Raw genomic sequence first — 16,857 nt, 5'->3', positions numbered from 1 at the left:
TGGGATCTTCCCGGACCGGGGCACGAACCCGTGTCCCCTGCATCGGCAGGAGGATTCTCAACCACTGCGCCACCAGGGAAGCCCTAAAATATTTTTTAATTAGTTTATTTATTTAGGCTGCGCCAGGTCTTAGTTGCAGCATGCGGGATCTTCGTTGCGGCATGTTTAGTTGTGGCCTGCGGGCTTCTTAGTTGCGGCATGCATGCGGGATCTAGTTCCCAGACCAAGGATCGAACCCGGGCCCCCTGCATTGAGAGCACGGATTCTTACCCACTGGACCACCAGGGAAGTCCGAGAAGACTGATTTTTGAGGTTCCAGGATCAAACTACAGTGGTGAAGGCCAGAATGAGTTGTCTACTTTAATAATTCGAGGGAACAGCTTTCACATATAAAAATTGGCAGATCTGCTCCTCCAGGAAGCGGCTCTCCAGGAAGTCACAGAGGTGGGAGTCCGCGCGGGCAGAACCCAGGGCGCGCAGATCAGATAGTGCCTGGTTCAGGTTCTTCTCCCTAAGAATGGAGGCTTCCACAGCGTCCTGGGTTTTACCCAACTCATCTTGAGAAGGCTTCCGTGCATCCTGGAAGAGGGCGTGGCCGCAGCACTGGTTTTGCATTTTCAAGAGACGCTGGGCGCCCTCACACTTCTCCTCAGCCAGTTGGCGAAAAATGTGGCCCACACTGTCCAGAGTCCCATTGTTGCTGTCGAAATAGAAGCTCAGAGAGAGATGCTAAAAACCACCACCCAATGGAAGAAATTAACTCCTTGATGATCATGAGCACGTAGCCCCCAGACATTCTGGCACCTAAGGATGGATAATGTTACCTGCCCTGTGGCCTCAACATCAACCAATCAGAGGATTGTGCACGAGCTGCATCCTGAACTTAAAAGTTATATTACCCGAAGTGAAAGATGTGCATCTGGTGGAAAACACTAATTTAAGGGATGAAAATTCCTGATGATTGCTTCAGTCAACCCTTAATACACACTGAGCTTCATTAGTAAATAGACAACTCTCAGACCTTTCCCTTGGCAGAGGTCACATAATCAGGCTTTGTGTTGATTTCGCATTCTGTTCGTTAGAGACAGTGCCCTGGTGGCGCAGTGGTTGAGAATCTGCCTGCTAATGCAGGGGACACGGGTTCGAGCCCTGGTCTGGGAGGATCCCACATACCGCGGAGCAACTGATCCCGTGAGCCACAACTGCTGAGCCTGCGCGTCTGGGGCCTGTGCTCTGCGGCAGGAGAGTGAGAGGCCCGCGCACCGCGATGAAGAGTGGCTCCCGCTTGCCACAACTGGAGAAGGCCCTCGCACAGAGGCAAGGACCCAGCACAGCAAAAAAAAAAAAAAAAAAAAAAAATTGGCAGAAAACACAGGAGTTTCAAATCATAAAAATCTCAAAACCACTTGGCAAACAGGGCTGTGCCATATCCATGTTGTGCCATGAGGATGAATTATCTCATGAAAAACGGTTGTCATTTCTATAATTTCTCAAAGCATCCGAGAGCCTCAGAAAATGATGTCCCCACTCTTCCCTTCTCAACCAGGGGTTTGAAAAGCCATCCCCAAACTTCCCTCTGAGTCCAAATAGAGGCGCTCTTTCTTTTTAGTTTCCTTTTTCAGTTCAAGTGCTATGGAAAGTAACCACGGCCCAGCTAAAATGACCCCGGACAGGAAGAACAAGAAGGGGCAAGTCATGTGGAAATCGGGGGTTGTGTGTACAGCCACTGCCGTCCTCAGAGAGTTGCCCAACACACCCTCCTGGCCCAGTTCGGGAATCTGGACCAGGCAGGCCTGGCCACGAAAGTGACCTGCCCACCTGCCCTTGGGCACTCCCACAGCCTCTGCCATGCTGGCACTGGGATGGGGCCACCCTGCCCAGGTTGCCATGCAAGTGGACGGGGACTGAGTTGATCCCATGACCTCTGGCCTGGAGCCAGGACCCAGGCTCCCCACTGACAGGGAGTGCTCCCCTGGGCTGTCAAAGGCCCTGACTCATCTGTCCTGGCTCCAATAGGTGTGGCCTCAGCAGGGACTCTACCAGTAGGGGCCTGGGTGGCCTCCAGGATGCTTTCCTGTCAGCCTGGGATCCAACAAGAGCGCTCTGGTTCCCCCAGAAAAGCACACTCAAGGCCTGGACAATTCAGCCCCGCCCACACTGAAATGTAAGGCAAGCACGACTCGGAAGGATGCAAGGAATGCAACTCTTTCCACAGGGATTAGCCTCACTTGGTGGCCCAGTGCAGTGGGGGGACCCCCGAGCACTCATGGAATTGAAGCCCTGGCCGTCTCTGGCCTCTTTGACACAGTACTTTTCCACCTTTCCTGCTACACTGCTGGCCTCTTCAGTGACTATCTTTTGTCTTCCCCTTGGCTGGGGGTGCTTCCAAGGCTTCTGTCCTCATCTTCCCTAATTTATGCATCTCTCCACCCCGTTCGTCAGTGAGCTCACCAAGCTTGGTTTCAAGGATCACTTTTTGAGAGCTCAAACTGTAATTGACCTTTGCACCACTCTCTATTTCCCAGGGCAGAACTTTCTAGGGGCTCAATGGATGTGGACTCCTAAATTTCTACCTATAGCCTGACTCCCTCTTCTTGGCCTGAATCCAGCCAGAACAGAAATTTCTGCCCAGGCCATGCAGCACCAGGGGACACTCCTGGATGGCTACAGCCCTGCCCTTCTATCTCACCATGCTGCACCGCCAAGACTTCCCCATGTGACCTCCAGTCTCCTCTTAAGGCACCAAAGGTAAATCTGGTCAAAGGCCTCCTGCTTCTGGCTTCCCCTTCAATTTCTCCAACTTTCCACCCTTTCCTGGCCAGAAGCCCAGAAAAGTGACCTTGGGACCCACTGCCACACCTCTTCTGGCCTTGCCTCTGTTTCTTCCCACAATTCCTGGCGACCAGAAGGGACAAAGGCTGGGTTTTCACTTCCTCTAGATCATATCCTCCTCCTCAAAGACAAGTCCCGTGGCCCCATCTATGGTGGAAGGGGTACTGTCTGTCCATCCTGGAAGAAATACTGTGATCTAAATTCTCCAAGAAATTCTCTCCGATTCTCGCAAGAAACTTAGGAAAACCTTCCTCACTCCCAAGCAAATGGCTCCTCAGGCTGCCCAGGGAGAAGGTGGCCTGTAGAAATGCAAGACAGAAAAGCCCATTTCGAATTCTCCAGTGTTCCCTGTTTCAAGTGGATTTTCCCAGTTACACCTCATGACAACCTATGCGGCAGTTACTATTATTTGAATTTTACTGTTGGAAATATTAAAGCACAGAGAGGTCATGTGAGTTGCCCAAGTCACACAGCCAATAGTGGCAGAGCTGAGATTTAAACCAGGTCCTGGTCTCACTCGGGAAACAGCTGTGGGTCCATGATTGTATAGCGTTCCCTCTGATTCTTTTTCTTCATTCTCCATTAGCCAATCTCACGCTAACTTTCCCTTTAAACTCTGACTTTGCTCTTTCCTCTGCAATCCCCCATCAAGCCCCGGGCCTAGACCCCCACCATTTCATTTCTTGATTCCTGCCCCAGCTTCTCAGTTGGCCTTTTACTGCCAGTCCTTGCTTACAGTACATTTTTACACAAAAGCCAGGCTATTCCTCCTAAAACCCTGCTTTCTTCACATCGTTATAATCATCTTTGGCTCCACATCTTCAGCTGCAATGCATCCTGGCATTCAGGGAGGACCTCAGCCCACTCCTGCAAAACTGCCTTCCCCAACTTCCCCAATTTGACAGTCGGGGTCAGTCTGCGCAGACCCCCAATCACTCCCAGCACATGCCATGCACATTCCCAGGCCCAGTCTCCCACCTAGAATGCATCCTTCTGTCTGCATAATCCTGTCTCTCCTCTAAGGCTCTGCTCAGTTCTCCCACCCCTCCCAGCCCACCCTGACCCACAATGGTCCTCTCTCTCCACAACTGTACTCTTCTCTAAGACCACACAGTTTGACCCTGAATTGTCCCCTAAGAGACCCCTATGTTTCCCCAGTGTGACTGTGAGTTCCTCAGGGATGTGAGTGATGTTGAAACAGGAGGGAAGGGGGCAGGGCATAACCTTTAAAACAATGACATAGCCATAGGACATGACAAAAACTGATTAGAACCAACTAGAACCAAGATGGCAAAAGATTCAACTTCCAGTGGAGCTTGAGCCTCATTATACGCTCATTGTAATACATTAGCATATGCTAAATGACACGCAGTCACCATGACAGTTCCGAGGCCAACCATAAAAGGCCAAAAACTGGGTAGTAGCCCAATTCCTGGAAATCCCGGCCCCTTCCTCCCAATAGTTGGAATAATCCTCCCACTCATTAGCCTATGAAATTACCCAGCCCATAAAAACTAACCACCCCATATTTCAGGGCCTCTCACCTTCTGAGATGGCCCACACTCTGTGGAGTGCTTCTCCTAAGGCCATTCCTGCCTTTTGAGATGGACCGCATTCTGTCTGTGGAGTGTGTTTCTCTCTAAATAAATCCACTTCTTACCTATCACTTTGTCTCTCACTGAATTCTTTCTGTAACGAGACATCAAGAACCTGAGCTTCATTAAGTCCTGAGACTAGGTGTGTGATCTCAATTACAAGATAGCGGGGGTGAGGGGGAACTTCCCTGGTGGCGCAGTGGTTAACAATCTGCCTGCCAATGCAGGGGACACGGGTTTGAGCCCTGGTCCAGGAAGATCCCACATGCTGAGGAGCAACTAAGCCCGTGTGCCACAACTACTGAGCCTGTGCTCTAGAGCCCGTGAGCCACAACTACTGAGCCCGTGTGCCACAGCTACTGAAACCCGCGCGCCTAGAGCCCGTGCTCCACAACAAGAGAAACCACCGCAATGAGAAGCCTGCACACTGCAACGCAGAGTAGCCCCCCGCTCGCCGCTACTAGAGAAAGCCCGCGTGCAGCAACGAAGACCCAACGCAACCCAACACAGCCAAAAAAAAAAAATAGTGGGGGGAATTCCCTGGTGGTCCAGTGGTTAGGATGCCTCGCTGTCACTGCCAAGGGCCTGGGTTCAATCCCTGGTCGGGGAACTAAGAGCCCACAAGCCGTGCAGCGTGGCCAAAAAAAGGCAGTGGGTTCAAGTCCCAGTCTGAATTGTGCGGTTTCAGTGTCATACATTTCCTTGTAAACCACTCTCTCCCCAACGTTTAGGGTACTTTACTAAAAAGGCAGCTGGCCAGCTCCCACCTCAGACTTGCTAAAGCTGAATCTCTGAAGGTAGGCCCAGGTGTATGTATTTTTTGGTAATAGCTTAACTGAGATCTAGTTTACATACCATAAATTTCACCCTTTTTTCTCTTCCAGTTTCAGTGAGATATGGTTGACATACAGCACTGTATAAGTTTAAGGTCTATAGCATAACGATTTGGCTTACATAAGTTTAGTGAATAAGTTTAAGTGAACTTAAAGTGAACAATAAGTTTAGTGAACATCCATCATCTCATAAAGATACAAAATAAAAGAAAAAGAAAAATTTTTTTTCTTGTGATGAGAAAATTCACCCTTTTAAAGTATACAAGTCAGTGGTTTTCAGTATATTCACAGAGTTTTGCAAGTATCACCACTAGCTAATTTTAGAACATTTTCATCACCCACAAAGGAAATTCCATACCCATTAGTAGTCAATGCCATCCCCCACCTTCCTCCAGCCCCTGACAACCACTAAGCCACTTTCTGTCTCTATGGATTTGCTTATTCTGGAAATTTCCTTTAAATAAAATCATATGATATGTGGTCCTCTGTGACTGGCTTCTGCACTCAGCATGTTTTTAAGGCTCATCTATGTTGTAGCAAGTGTTAGTACTTCATTCCTTTAAATTGCTGAATGATATTCCACTGTAGGGATAGACCACGTTTTGTTTCCATTTATCTTTTGCTGGATATTTGGGCTGTTTCCACTTTTTGACTACAGTATTATGAATAATGCTGCTGTGAACATTCGTGTACAAATTTTTGTGTGGACATAAGTTCTCACTTCTTGTGGGTAGATACCTAGTAATAGAATTGCTGGGTCGTGGGATAACTCTCTGTTTAACCTTTTGAGGAACCACCAAAGTGTTTTCCCCAGCAGCTGCACCATGGAACAATCCCACCAGCAATGAATGAGGGTTCCAGTTTCTCCACATCCTTGCCGTATGTATTTTTAACATGCTCCACAGGTATGACACAGTTTGAGCATCCCTGTGCTAAATTCTGGAAGCCCTGCTTGTGTACGTCCTGAGAATTACCTGGGACTACTCTGAGGTGTTGGGTGACCCTGGGTTGGATGACCTTCTGAGACAGGAGGGAATAGGGCAGGACACAACCTTTAAGAGAATGACATAGCCGTTTAGGATACGACATAAACTGGTTAGAACCGGCTAGGTCCAAAATGGTGGAAGATTCAACTTCCAGTGGATCTTGAGCCTCATTATACCCTCATTGTAATACATTAGCATATGCTAAATGACACACCCACCAGTGCCATGACAGTTCCGAGGCTGACCATAAAAGGCCAAAAAGTGGGTGGTGGCCAAATCCTGGAAATCCCCACCCCTTCCCCAAAATAGTTGGAATAATCCACTCATTAGCCTATGAACTTACACAGCCCATAAAAACTAACCACCTCCACAACCCCCAGGCCTCTCTCTTTCCAAGGTGGCCCACACGCTATGGAGTACGTATCTCTCTCAATAAATCTACTTACCTATCACTTTGCCTCTCGCTGAATTCCTCCTGTGCCGAGACCTAAAGAACCTGAACTTCATTAAGTCCTGAGATGAGGTGTGCGGTTTCAGCTGGGAGACTGTGGGTTCGAGTCCCCCACTAAGCCAGAGACTGTGGGTTCGAATCCCAATCTGGGGCGTGCGGTTTCACTTCCACAGAGATCCCCAAGTGCGGGTGGTGGAAATGGCAAGACTATGAGCGTGACCATTGCAGCCCAGGTGCTAAAACTAAAGGCCCAAGAAACTGAGTGCTTAGAGATATTTAGGAGGAAGTAGCTGGGTTAGGGGGAGGGCCTGAGACCAAGCCAGTTCCTGATTCAGCCTTTGAGTTGCTGTTTGTGTGTGATTGGGTCACTTAGCCTCCTGGGAGGCCTCTATTATGTAAAAAAAAAAAAAAAATGAGGATGGTATCTGCTCCCCATCCCCACCCCCACCCCGAGAAGGACGCTGTAAGGTTAAAACTGGATAATCGAAAGCATACGGGGGGCTTCCCTGGTGGCGCAGTGGTTAAGACTCCACCTGCTAATACTAGAGGACACGGGTTCGAGCCCTGGTTCGGGAAGATCCCACATGCCACGGAGCAACTAAGCCCGTGTGCCACAGCTACTGAGTCTGCGCTCCAGAGCCCACGAGCCACAACTACTGAAGCCCCACGCGCCTAGAGCCCGTGCTCCGCAACAAGAGAAGCCACAGCAATGAGAAGCCACCGCAATGAGAAGTCCGCGCACCGCAACGAAGAGTAGCCCCCGCTCGCCGCAACTAGAGAAAGCCCGCGCGCAGCAACGAAGACCCAACGCAGCCAAAAATAAAAAATATAAATTTTTTTTAAAAATGAAAAAAGAAAGCATATGGTGCAAGTTCTGGGTCACTCCTTTGCGTGATTATGCTGTTATCTCCGTTTTGTCCCCAGGTGGGAACGCGAGGGCGTGCTCGATGGGCCAGGCTACGCCACAATTTTCTGGACTGATCTAGCTGTTCTCATTCCTTCCCAGTGCCACAGCCATGGTTTAAATCCCCGCCCCCGGGGCTTTAAAGGACTAAAATAAACAGGAAGTTTCCATTTCACCTCGACCTCACTGAGGCTTGGGCGGCGTGTGATTTTGCTGTCCAGTTCCTTATCTCTCTGGAAGGACCTGTCAGGCTGAGCTGTGGCTCCTTTGTACTCACAGCAAAGCGTCATCTTTTTTGTTTGTTTTGGGGTTGTTTTGTTTTTTTTGCCGGTATAACTTCCTGTCCAGAAGTGATTCTAGTCCCCCCCCCCACACACACATGCTTTTACAACATCGAGAGGACATGTGCTGAAATAACAGGGTTAGAGTTCATAGCAAAGCCCCCCACCCCAGATCTTGCTGCAAACCCAGACGAAGCTATTTGTGTGGGATGCGGACAGTTGCTACTCAGAAGCTCAGTTCCTGGCAACAGGAAGAGTGAAACCTTAGTCCCTGGAACAACTGAAGGCTGTTTTCTTGCCTTGCCGAGACAGACTCCCTGTGAGGTAGGTCAGAGTCCGTTGAGACCCAGCTTTTCTTTGTCCCTGGGCTTGTCATCGAGTCCCAGGCAGGACTGAGAGAGGGTCACCGCGTGTCAAAGGGCGGAGGAAGGGGTGGGTGGCTGCTGTATGTGGGCATCGGGGGTTTTGTTTCGTCTCTGCCATGTAAAGGACAGCAGATCCTTGCAATGGGTCTACGTGGAAATAGTCATTGAGAAGAAACAGCTGTTCACAGCTGACAGCCATCACTGATCAGCCTCGCTTCTCCTGCTTCCCGGAATTGTATTCCTTGGCTGGGAGATGAGCAGATGGTGTAAGTTCATTTGCGGCTATGGAATGAAGGCTTTCCCCCACCCCTTTTTAAATAGAAAACCAAATGGATTCCACAAGGGCTGCTGCCCAAGCCTTTGCTAAATTTTATGGAGCCTTTGTATGTTTCTCATGTCGCCTCATCACCCGGATCTCAGTCATAAATAAATAAGCCCATCAGAACGTCTGATACTTTCCTTACCAGAAATCGGATGAGTCACCCAGCTCCTCAGCCTCCTTCTTGCAGAAGCCAGTGAGAGTGCAGCTAAAGGGGACTCTGCCCTGCGGGAAAAGCAGGTGAGGCCTTTGCCCCCTGCCTACTCAGCAGTCTTCTAGCTTTTGGAAAACAGAGTTCCAGTCCCAGGAGGGGGTGGGGGAACTCTGTTCATGACTGGAAGAGTCAACACAGCTTCTCCTAAGTAGGCTGAGAAAATTCCCAGAGCTCTGAGGAAGAGCGAGCAAGGTCACCCCTGAGGAACAGAGGCCACGCAGGTGCTCGGGCTATGTCCCCAGGGCCATGTCCTAGGGATAGAGGCTGTTTGAGATAAGGCTTTGAACTGAAGGGAGAAACCCACGGGAGAGCTCATGGTGTACCTTCTATTCACTCTAGCTTGCTTAAGGTCAGCCCTCCAACCTCATCCAGCCCCAGGCCAGGATTGGGGGACATTGAGAATTTGGACTCTGAATGCATCCACACTGACCTTCCAGAAGCTTCAGCTGGAGTCACGTTCCAGACCTCGCTCCTTTGCAGCATCAGTGGATTGGAGCTGCCTTGTTCCTCACCAGGCACCCTGCCCACCCAGTTTGACGGTTTGGGGGCCACTGCATCCCTGGGGGGCAGTTTCTAGCCTGGCACTAGCATCCCCACACCTGGCACTGACAACCCTCAGACTCCAGGGCATTGTCCAGAATGTTGATGGTTGGGAGATGGCTCTGGAAAATGACCAAAGTTTAAAAATAACTAAACAGTGCCTCCCAACCCACCACTCTGACTCCCTGCCTGGCTGTGTGGAAAGGGGGACAGAGCCTCCTTTTCCAGGAACTCAGTTCATTGGCTAATGATGCAAGGTCAAGATGGAGGGCCTCTCAGCCATCCCTCTGCCATGAGGGCAGCCAGGTCTTGGTCTCTCAGGCTGATGTTCCTCAGTGGTTACAGGGCTAAATAACAGCTCTGCTAGCCTGAGGTTGTCAATGAAGATAAAAGGAGATAATGTGGGGGAACTCTCAGGAGTGCTGGAATGTTCTATATATAGCTTGATCTACCCAAGTGTATACACATGGCAGAATTCATTGAGCTGGTCACTTAGGATTTATGCACTTTGCTGCATATAAATAATATCTCTCAAAAAAGTACTGTTGGAGTGAAAAAGAGCGAAAAATGAGATAATAGATGTGCAAAGGCACTTTGTACCCTGTAAACCCTCTGTTTCATAGATTTTTAAAAAAATTTTTTTTAAAAAAGAGAAGCCACCACAATGAGAAGCCACGCACCACAACAAAGAGTAGCCCCCACTCGCCGTAACAAAAGACCCAACGCAGACAAAAAAGAAAAGGAAAACATAGAGGAATTCTTTGATAATATGTTGGAGTAGGAAAAAAACTAGGGCTCAATATTCAGAAGTCCTAAAAGAAAAGATTGATGAAATAAACTACACAGAAAAAAAAGCTCTCTGCCTAGCTGAGAAACAAAACTATGATGTGAAAGTGAAAGTGAAAATACAAATGACAAAGTGTTAAAAAAAAATTGGCTACTCATATAACAAAGACTAATCTTCCTAATATAGAGAGCTTCTACAAATCCATAAGAAATAGACCACTAACACAAAAGAAAAACAAGCAAGAGATATTTGTGGATAATTCACAGGAAAAGAAATGCAAATAGCCCTTAAACATACAGGAAGGTGTTTAAGCTCACTCAGAAGAGAACTATTCATTAAAACCATACAGGTAAAAAATAGAATCAGTCACACTGGCCAAAATACAAGTTTGTCACTGTGTTCACAGACAAAGTTATGGGAAAAGAAGCACTCTGGTGCATTGCTGGTGGAAGTGCAAATTGATTCAACTCCTGTGGGGAACAACTTGTTCACATGTACCCAAATTTCCATAGACATACTTATGTGTACAAAGTTAATCATTGGTAATAGCAAATGATGGAAAACTACCTATGTAGTTTTAGGAAATTTTAGGAAAAAGTTTTTTAATTCTTAAAAAGTAATTTTTCTTATCATCATTAAATCTAAATTCCTGTCCTCAAGATATTCCTTCTTGTTTGGTAAGAAACCAAAACAATACACTAAAAAAAAAATAGTGCTAAGTTTCATTTTATATATTTATACCTTATCTCTAAAATTTGGAGGCAACTTATAAATTTCCATGCAAGAAAATGAAAAAAAGTTGGAAAAGAAAAAATGAGTAGGTGAAGATTCAACCAGGGGTATCATCAGTAAATGCCATAGACCTGGGGCTCGGTGGGGTGGGGGGAGGTGGAAAGTGAAATCATGTACAGTTTCCACAGTGTTCAGAAGAGAAAAACATGTTTATTAGAAGCAAAGCCTATTTATTACACTAATACCAAGATAAATTTATCCCACAGGTCCTATTACAAGATAAACTGTTAACACTGTAGATCTCTTTGAAATCCACAGAATGAACAGGAGTGTGAATTGCACATGGCAGCTCCTGCGCCCCTTGTGAAAGAGAAGGCTCTGCCTGAGTGTACGCCAACTAAAGAACTCCTACAGGAAGTCTCCACAGTACATTGCAAGGACACAGTTCCTTGATGAAAACTGCCATTAAAATTTTGTGTTATTAAAATTCTGGAAATTATGGTAATTAAGTTTGAAGCATGCTGAGAATTAATATTCAAGTAAGACTCCAAAGGACCCTCAAAATAATGAGTTTTAAGAAGATGAAACTGAAAAGGTGTAAGGTTTCTTCCAAGTTTGGGATTAGCTGAATATTGCAATTTCTGCACAGGCAGTTACTAACTTAATTGGCTATTGGGAGACCTCTGTCTCTCTCCCAAACAGGAACCCTTCCAGAAGGTGCTTACTGGCTCAGAATAGGAATGACAGCATGAAATTTACACTTGCATGTTTATGGTAATCTTCAGCAGGAGGGTTGGCCTGAAATACCCAGGCTGCCATGACTAGCAGCTGGACTCCTTAATATTCCAAAAGAGAAGCATGATCCTAGGATGAATTAATGGGAGTGTTCCATGTGAAAAGTACCAGATAATCTCCCTGTTGGCTGGATATAAGTTTTAGCACTAATTCAAAAAGATACATGCACCCCGATGTTCATAGCAGCATTATTTACAACTGCCAGGATAGGGAAGCAACCTAAGTGTCCATTAACAGATGAATGGACAAAGAAGATGTGGTACATATATACAATGGAATACTACTCAGCCATAAAAAAGAATGAAAGTTTGCCATTTGCAACAACATGGATGGACTTGGAGGGCATTATGCTAAGTGAAATTAGTCAGAGAGAGAAAGACAAATAGTGTATGATATCACTTATAGGTAGAATCTAAAAAATAAAACAAGCTAGTGAATATAACAAAAAAGAAACAGACTCACAGATATAGAAAACAAACTAGTGGTTACCAGTGGGGAGAGGGAGGAGGGGGCAAGATAGGGGCAGGGGATTAAGAGGAACAAACTATGTATAAAATAAATAAGCTACAAGGATATATTGTATAACACAGCCAATATTTTATAATAACTATAAATGGAATAGAACCTTTAAAAATGTGAATCACTGTTGTACACCTAAAACATATAATACTGTACATCAATTATACCTCAATTCAAAATACATATATATATGTTTTAGACACAACATAGTAAAGATGTCAGTTCTCTCCCAAATTGATCTATAAGTTCAGGACAATAACCATCAAAATCCCAGCAAAATTTTTTGTAGATGTAGAAAAGCTTATTCTAAAATTAATATGGAAAGGCAAAAACTAGAATAGCTAAAACAGTTCTGAAAAAGAGCAAAGTGGGAGAAATCACTCTAGCCAATTTTAAGACTTACTATATAGCTAGAAACATAATTGAAACTCTGGTATTTGTGGAAGGATAGACACATAGATCAATGAAACAGAACAGAGAGCCCAGAAATAGACCCACACAGGGATAAACAACTGATTTTTGACAAAGTTGCAAAAGCAGTTCAATGGAGGAAGGATAGTCTTTTCGACAAATGGAGAAAGAACAATTGGACATCCATAGATAAACAAGTAAATCTCAATCTAAACCTCACAGAGTAAAAACTGAGTCAAAATAGATCATCAATTTAAATGTAAAACAATAAAATTATCAGAAAAAATAGGAGAAAATCTTTAGGACCTAGAACTAAGTGAAGAGTTCTTAGACATGACACCAAAAACAAGACCCACAAAAGGAAATATTGATAAATTGGGCTGCATCAAAATTTCAAACGTTTTAAAAAAATTAAAAATGTTCTACAAAAGACCCTGTTAAGATAAAGGGACTTCCCTGGTGGCACAGTGGTTAAGAATCCGCCTGCCAATGCAGGGGACACGGGTTCGAGCCCTGGTCCGGGAAGATCCCACGTGCCGCGGAGCCACTAAGCCTGTGCGCCACAACTGTTGAGCCTGCGCTCTAGAGCCCGCGAGCCACAACTACTGAGCCCGCGTGCCACAACTACTGAAGCCCGTGCACCTAGAGCCCGTGCTCCGCAACAAGAGAAGCCACTGCAATGAGAAGCCCGCGCACCACAACGAAGGGTAGCCCCCGCTCGCCGCAACTAGAGAAAGCCCACGCGCAGCAACGAAGACCCAACGCAGCCAAAACTAAATAAATTAAAAAAAAAAAAAAAGCCCGTGCGCTCTAGGGCCTGCGTGCCCCAATTATTGAGCCCGCATACTGCAACAACTGAAGCCCTCGCGCCTTTAGAGCCTGTGCTCCGCAACAAGGGAAGCACCGAAATGAGAAGCCCGCGCATCACAAAGAAGAGTAGCCCCTGCTCGCGGCAACTAGAGAAAGCTCGGCGCAGCAACGAAGACCCAACGCAGCCGAAGGAAAAAAAAAAGACAACGAAAAGACGCGCTATAGACTGGGAGAAAATCTTTGCAAATCCAATATCCGACAAAGGACTTGTATCTATGATATATAAAAACTCTCAAAACTCAACAGTGAAAAACAATAATTAAAAAATGGGCAAAAAAAAAATGGGCAAAAGACACGAACATGTATTTTACCAAAGAGAATATAAGGGTGGCAAATAAGCACATGAAACGATGTTCAACATCACTAGCCATTAGGGAAATGCAGATTAAGACCACAATGAGATATCACTTCACACCAATTAGAACAGCCAAAATAAAATGTGAAAATACCAAATGCTGGTGAGGACACAGAGAAACTGGATCTCTCATATGCATTGCTGGTGGGAATGTAAAATGGTACAGCCACTCTGGAAAATGGTTTGATGGGTTGTTAAACTAAACATAACTTACCATACAATCTAGCAATTGCACTCCTGGGCATTTATGCCAGAAAAGTGAAAACTTATGTCCACACAAAAACCAGTAAACAAATGCTCACAGTAGCTTTAATTTGTAACAGTCAAAAATGGGAAACAAGCCAAATGTCCTTTAATGGCTGAGTGGATAAACAAATCACGGAACATCCATACTACTCAGCAATAAAAAGGAACAAATTATTTGCAAAAACCTGGATGGCTCTCAAAGGGCCTTATGCTGAGTGACAAAAAAACCCCAGTCTCAAAAGGTCACATACTGAGCAATTCCATTTACACAACAATTTTGAAATGACATTTTAGAGATGGAAAACAGGTGAGTAGTTGCCAGGGGTTGGTGACAGGGTGGGGAGGCAGGACGGGGGCAGGTGTGACTACAAAGAGGTAGCATGAGGGAGATCTTGGTGATGATGGAACACAAATCAACACATGATAAAACTGCATAGAATTATGTAAATCCATGTAAAACTGGTGACGTCTGAATAAGGTCTGTGGATTGTACCACCATCAATTTCCTGGTTTTGATGTTGTATTACAGTTATGCCGGATGTAACCACTGGGGAAACTTGGGGAAGGGTACTCAGGACTTCTCTGTACTATTTTTGAAACTTCCTGTGAATCTGTAATCATTTCAAACTAAAAAAATTTTAAAAATCTAAGTTTTGGGAGTTCCCTGGCAGTCCAGTGGTTTGGACTCAGCACTTTCACTGCCATGGCCCCCGGTTCAATTCCTGGTCGGGGAATTAAGATCCTGCAAGCCATGCAGTGTGGTGAAAACAAAACAAAACAAAACTAAGTTTTATTAGAATATATATTCTAGGGCTTCCCTGGTGGCGCAGCGGTTAAGAATCCGCCTGCCAAGGCAGGGGACACGGGTTCGATCCTGGTCCAGGAAGATCCCACATGCCACGGAGCAACTAAGTCCGTGCGCCACAACTACTGAGCCTGCGCTCTACAGCCCGTGCTCCGCAACAAGAGAAGCCACTGCAATAAGCCCGCGCACCGCAGCAAAGAGTATCCCCTGCTCGCCACAACTAGAGAAAGCCTGTGCACAGCAACGAAGACCCAACGCAGCCAAAAATAAATTAATTTTAAAAAAAGAATATATATTCTAATTATATAAAATTTGTTCAATAAGAAGCAACAGAAAATCTTTAATTTTAGTCAGAAGCAAGTATTGTCATTATTTTAGCAGATTCCCTTCTATGTATTTTCAAAATAGTTGAGATCATTCTACACTAATTGTAACCTACCCTTTCTTCCACCCATTAGAGAAATTATTTTCTCCATATCCGTTATAATTGTAAATGGCAGCTTAATATTCTGAGTACAATATATAAAATTATTTAAAACATTAATATAGCTCCAATTCCAGCTAGAAGAAACAGGGTGAACAAAAACTAAGTCAGAGGCAGAGTGTGGGACGCATCTGGACAACAGCATATTCGGCTACTGTTTAAGGCATGAGAAATGAAAGCTGCAAAGGTAGACTAGTACCACACCGTAGGGGCCACTTAATAGACTGCCATTAACTTGGTTGTATTATAATTTAGAATATAGAGATGCTTCTGCCATGAACTACCTGAAGCATGATAATGGTATTTGGAACAAATGATAAAGGGTAGAGAATACTGGACTCCATTCTAATTTTGCTGCATCAGCATTACCTAGGGAGCTTTAGGAACAAAAACAAAAGCAAAAGCAAAACACAAGATCCCTGAGGGAACCCCAGCAATTTTATTAGGACAGTTGCCCCAGAATCACTTCCCAAGTACTTCTGTTGCAACCCAGCTGGGAAACCACAAAAGAAAAACTAGGTTCCAAGAAGACAAGGACTACACCTGAGTTCACTGTTACATTCCCCAATGCCCAATACTCAGCAGACCCCAAATCAGTTTTTCTTTTTTTTTTTTTTGCGGTACGCGGGCCTCTCACTGTTGCGGCCTCTCCCGTTGCGGAGCACAGGCTCCGGACGCGCAGGCTCAGCGGCCATGGCTCACGGGCCTAGCCGCTCCGCGGCATGTGGGATCTTCCCGGACCGGGGCACGAACCCATGTCCCCTGCATAGGCAGGCGGACTCTCAACCACTGCGCCACCAGGGAAGCCCCCAAATCAGTTTTTGAATGAAACTTAAATCAACCTTTGCCTTGCAAATGTCCTACTAAATAACCCATTAGAGCCTATCAGGTGACTGGGTCAGAAGTTGAGGCTCCGAGACCTTTTGGCATACCATTAATCAACTGGTATTAGGTAAATGAGATGGACTGTTGAAACCCTAGGTGTGGAGTGCACCCACACTAGGGTGAGTGGAAAATGAATGAGAATTTCCAGTCCAAGATGAAAGAGGTATTTTTTATCCTACTTTTCTTTTAAAAATGTCATCTTCAGTGTTACAAGGAAAAGAGGGGCAGCCCCAATTATAAACCATGACTATATCTGCAAAATACAATAAAATCAGAACTGAAACAGGGCATTCATCCACAGAAAACCTAAGTGTCACAGTGCTAACAAGCCCACCTAGTGATCCTTTGAAGAGTAAGGAAATTAGGGATGTGGTTGGGTGCCCAGAGGATAGAGATAACATCAGTACTTTATTCTTCATCCACCCACCAGTTCCTTAGCATTTGGGTTGTTTCCACTTTTGGGTTGTGAATAATGCTATGAACATTCACATGCAAGCCTAAGTTGTAGATTCTTTCTCCTGGGTAGAATTCTCCTAGTAGAACTGCTGAATCATATAATTGTTTAAAAAAAGCCTCCATGTTTAACTTGTTTTGAGACACCGCCTTATATGTGTTGACCTGTTGTTTCCTCCCATGATAAACGTTTCC

At 45.6% G+C, this 16,857-nt stretch overlaps 1 protein-coding gene across 1 annotated transcript; it reads right to left on the bottom strand.

Moving 5' to 3' along the window:
- Window positions 1-360: 360 nt before the first annotated feature.
- LOC102978239 (ferritin light chain-like) lies at window positions 361-1,850 on the bottom strand. Its single transcript, XM_055081914.1, has 2 exons — window positions 1,722-1,850; window positions 361-729 (listed from the first exon to the last, which is right to left on the bottom strand). The coding sequence occupies exons 1-2, from the start codon at window positions 1,848-1,850 to the stop codon at window positions 361-363; spliced, it is 498 nt and encodes a 165-aa protein (XP_054937889.1).
- Window positions 1,851-16,857: the final 15,007 nt, after the last annotated feature.

Source organism: Physeter macrocephalus, chromosome 21 (assembly GCF_002837175.3).
Source record: "Physeter macrocephalus isolate SW-GA chromosome 21, ASM283717v5, whole genome shotgun sequence".
Lineage (NCBI taxonomy): Eukaryota > Metazoa > Chordata > Mammalia > Artiodactyla > Physeteridae > Physeter > Physeter macrocephalus.
Note: the sequence above shows the minus strand (reverse complement) of the source record. Positions and strands in the feature narration are given on the sequence as shown.

Coding starts and splice junctions, on each gene's coding strand:
- LOC102978239 (XM_055081914.1), bottom strand. CDS start 1,850: ATGGCAGAGGCTGTGGGAGTGCCCAAGGGCAGGTGGGCAGGTCACTTT. Junction 730..1,721: donor CTCTGAGGACGGCAGTGGCT/GTACACACAACC, acceptor GGTGGTTTTTAG/CATCTCTCTCTGAGCTTCTA.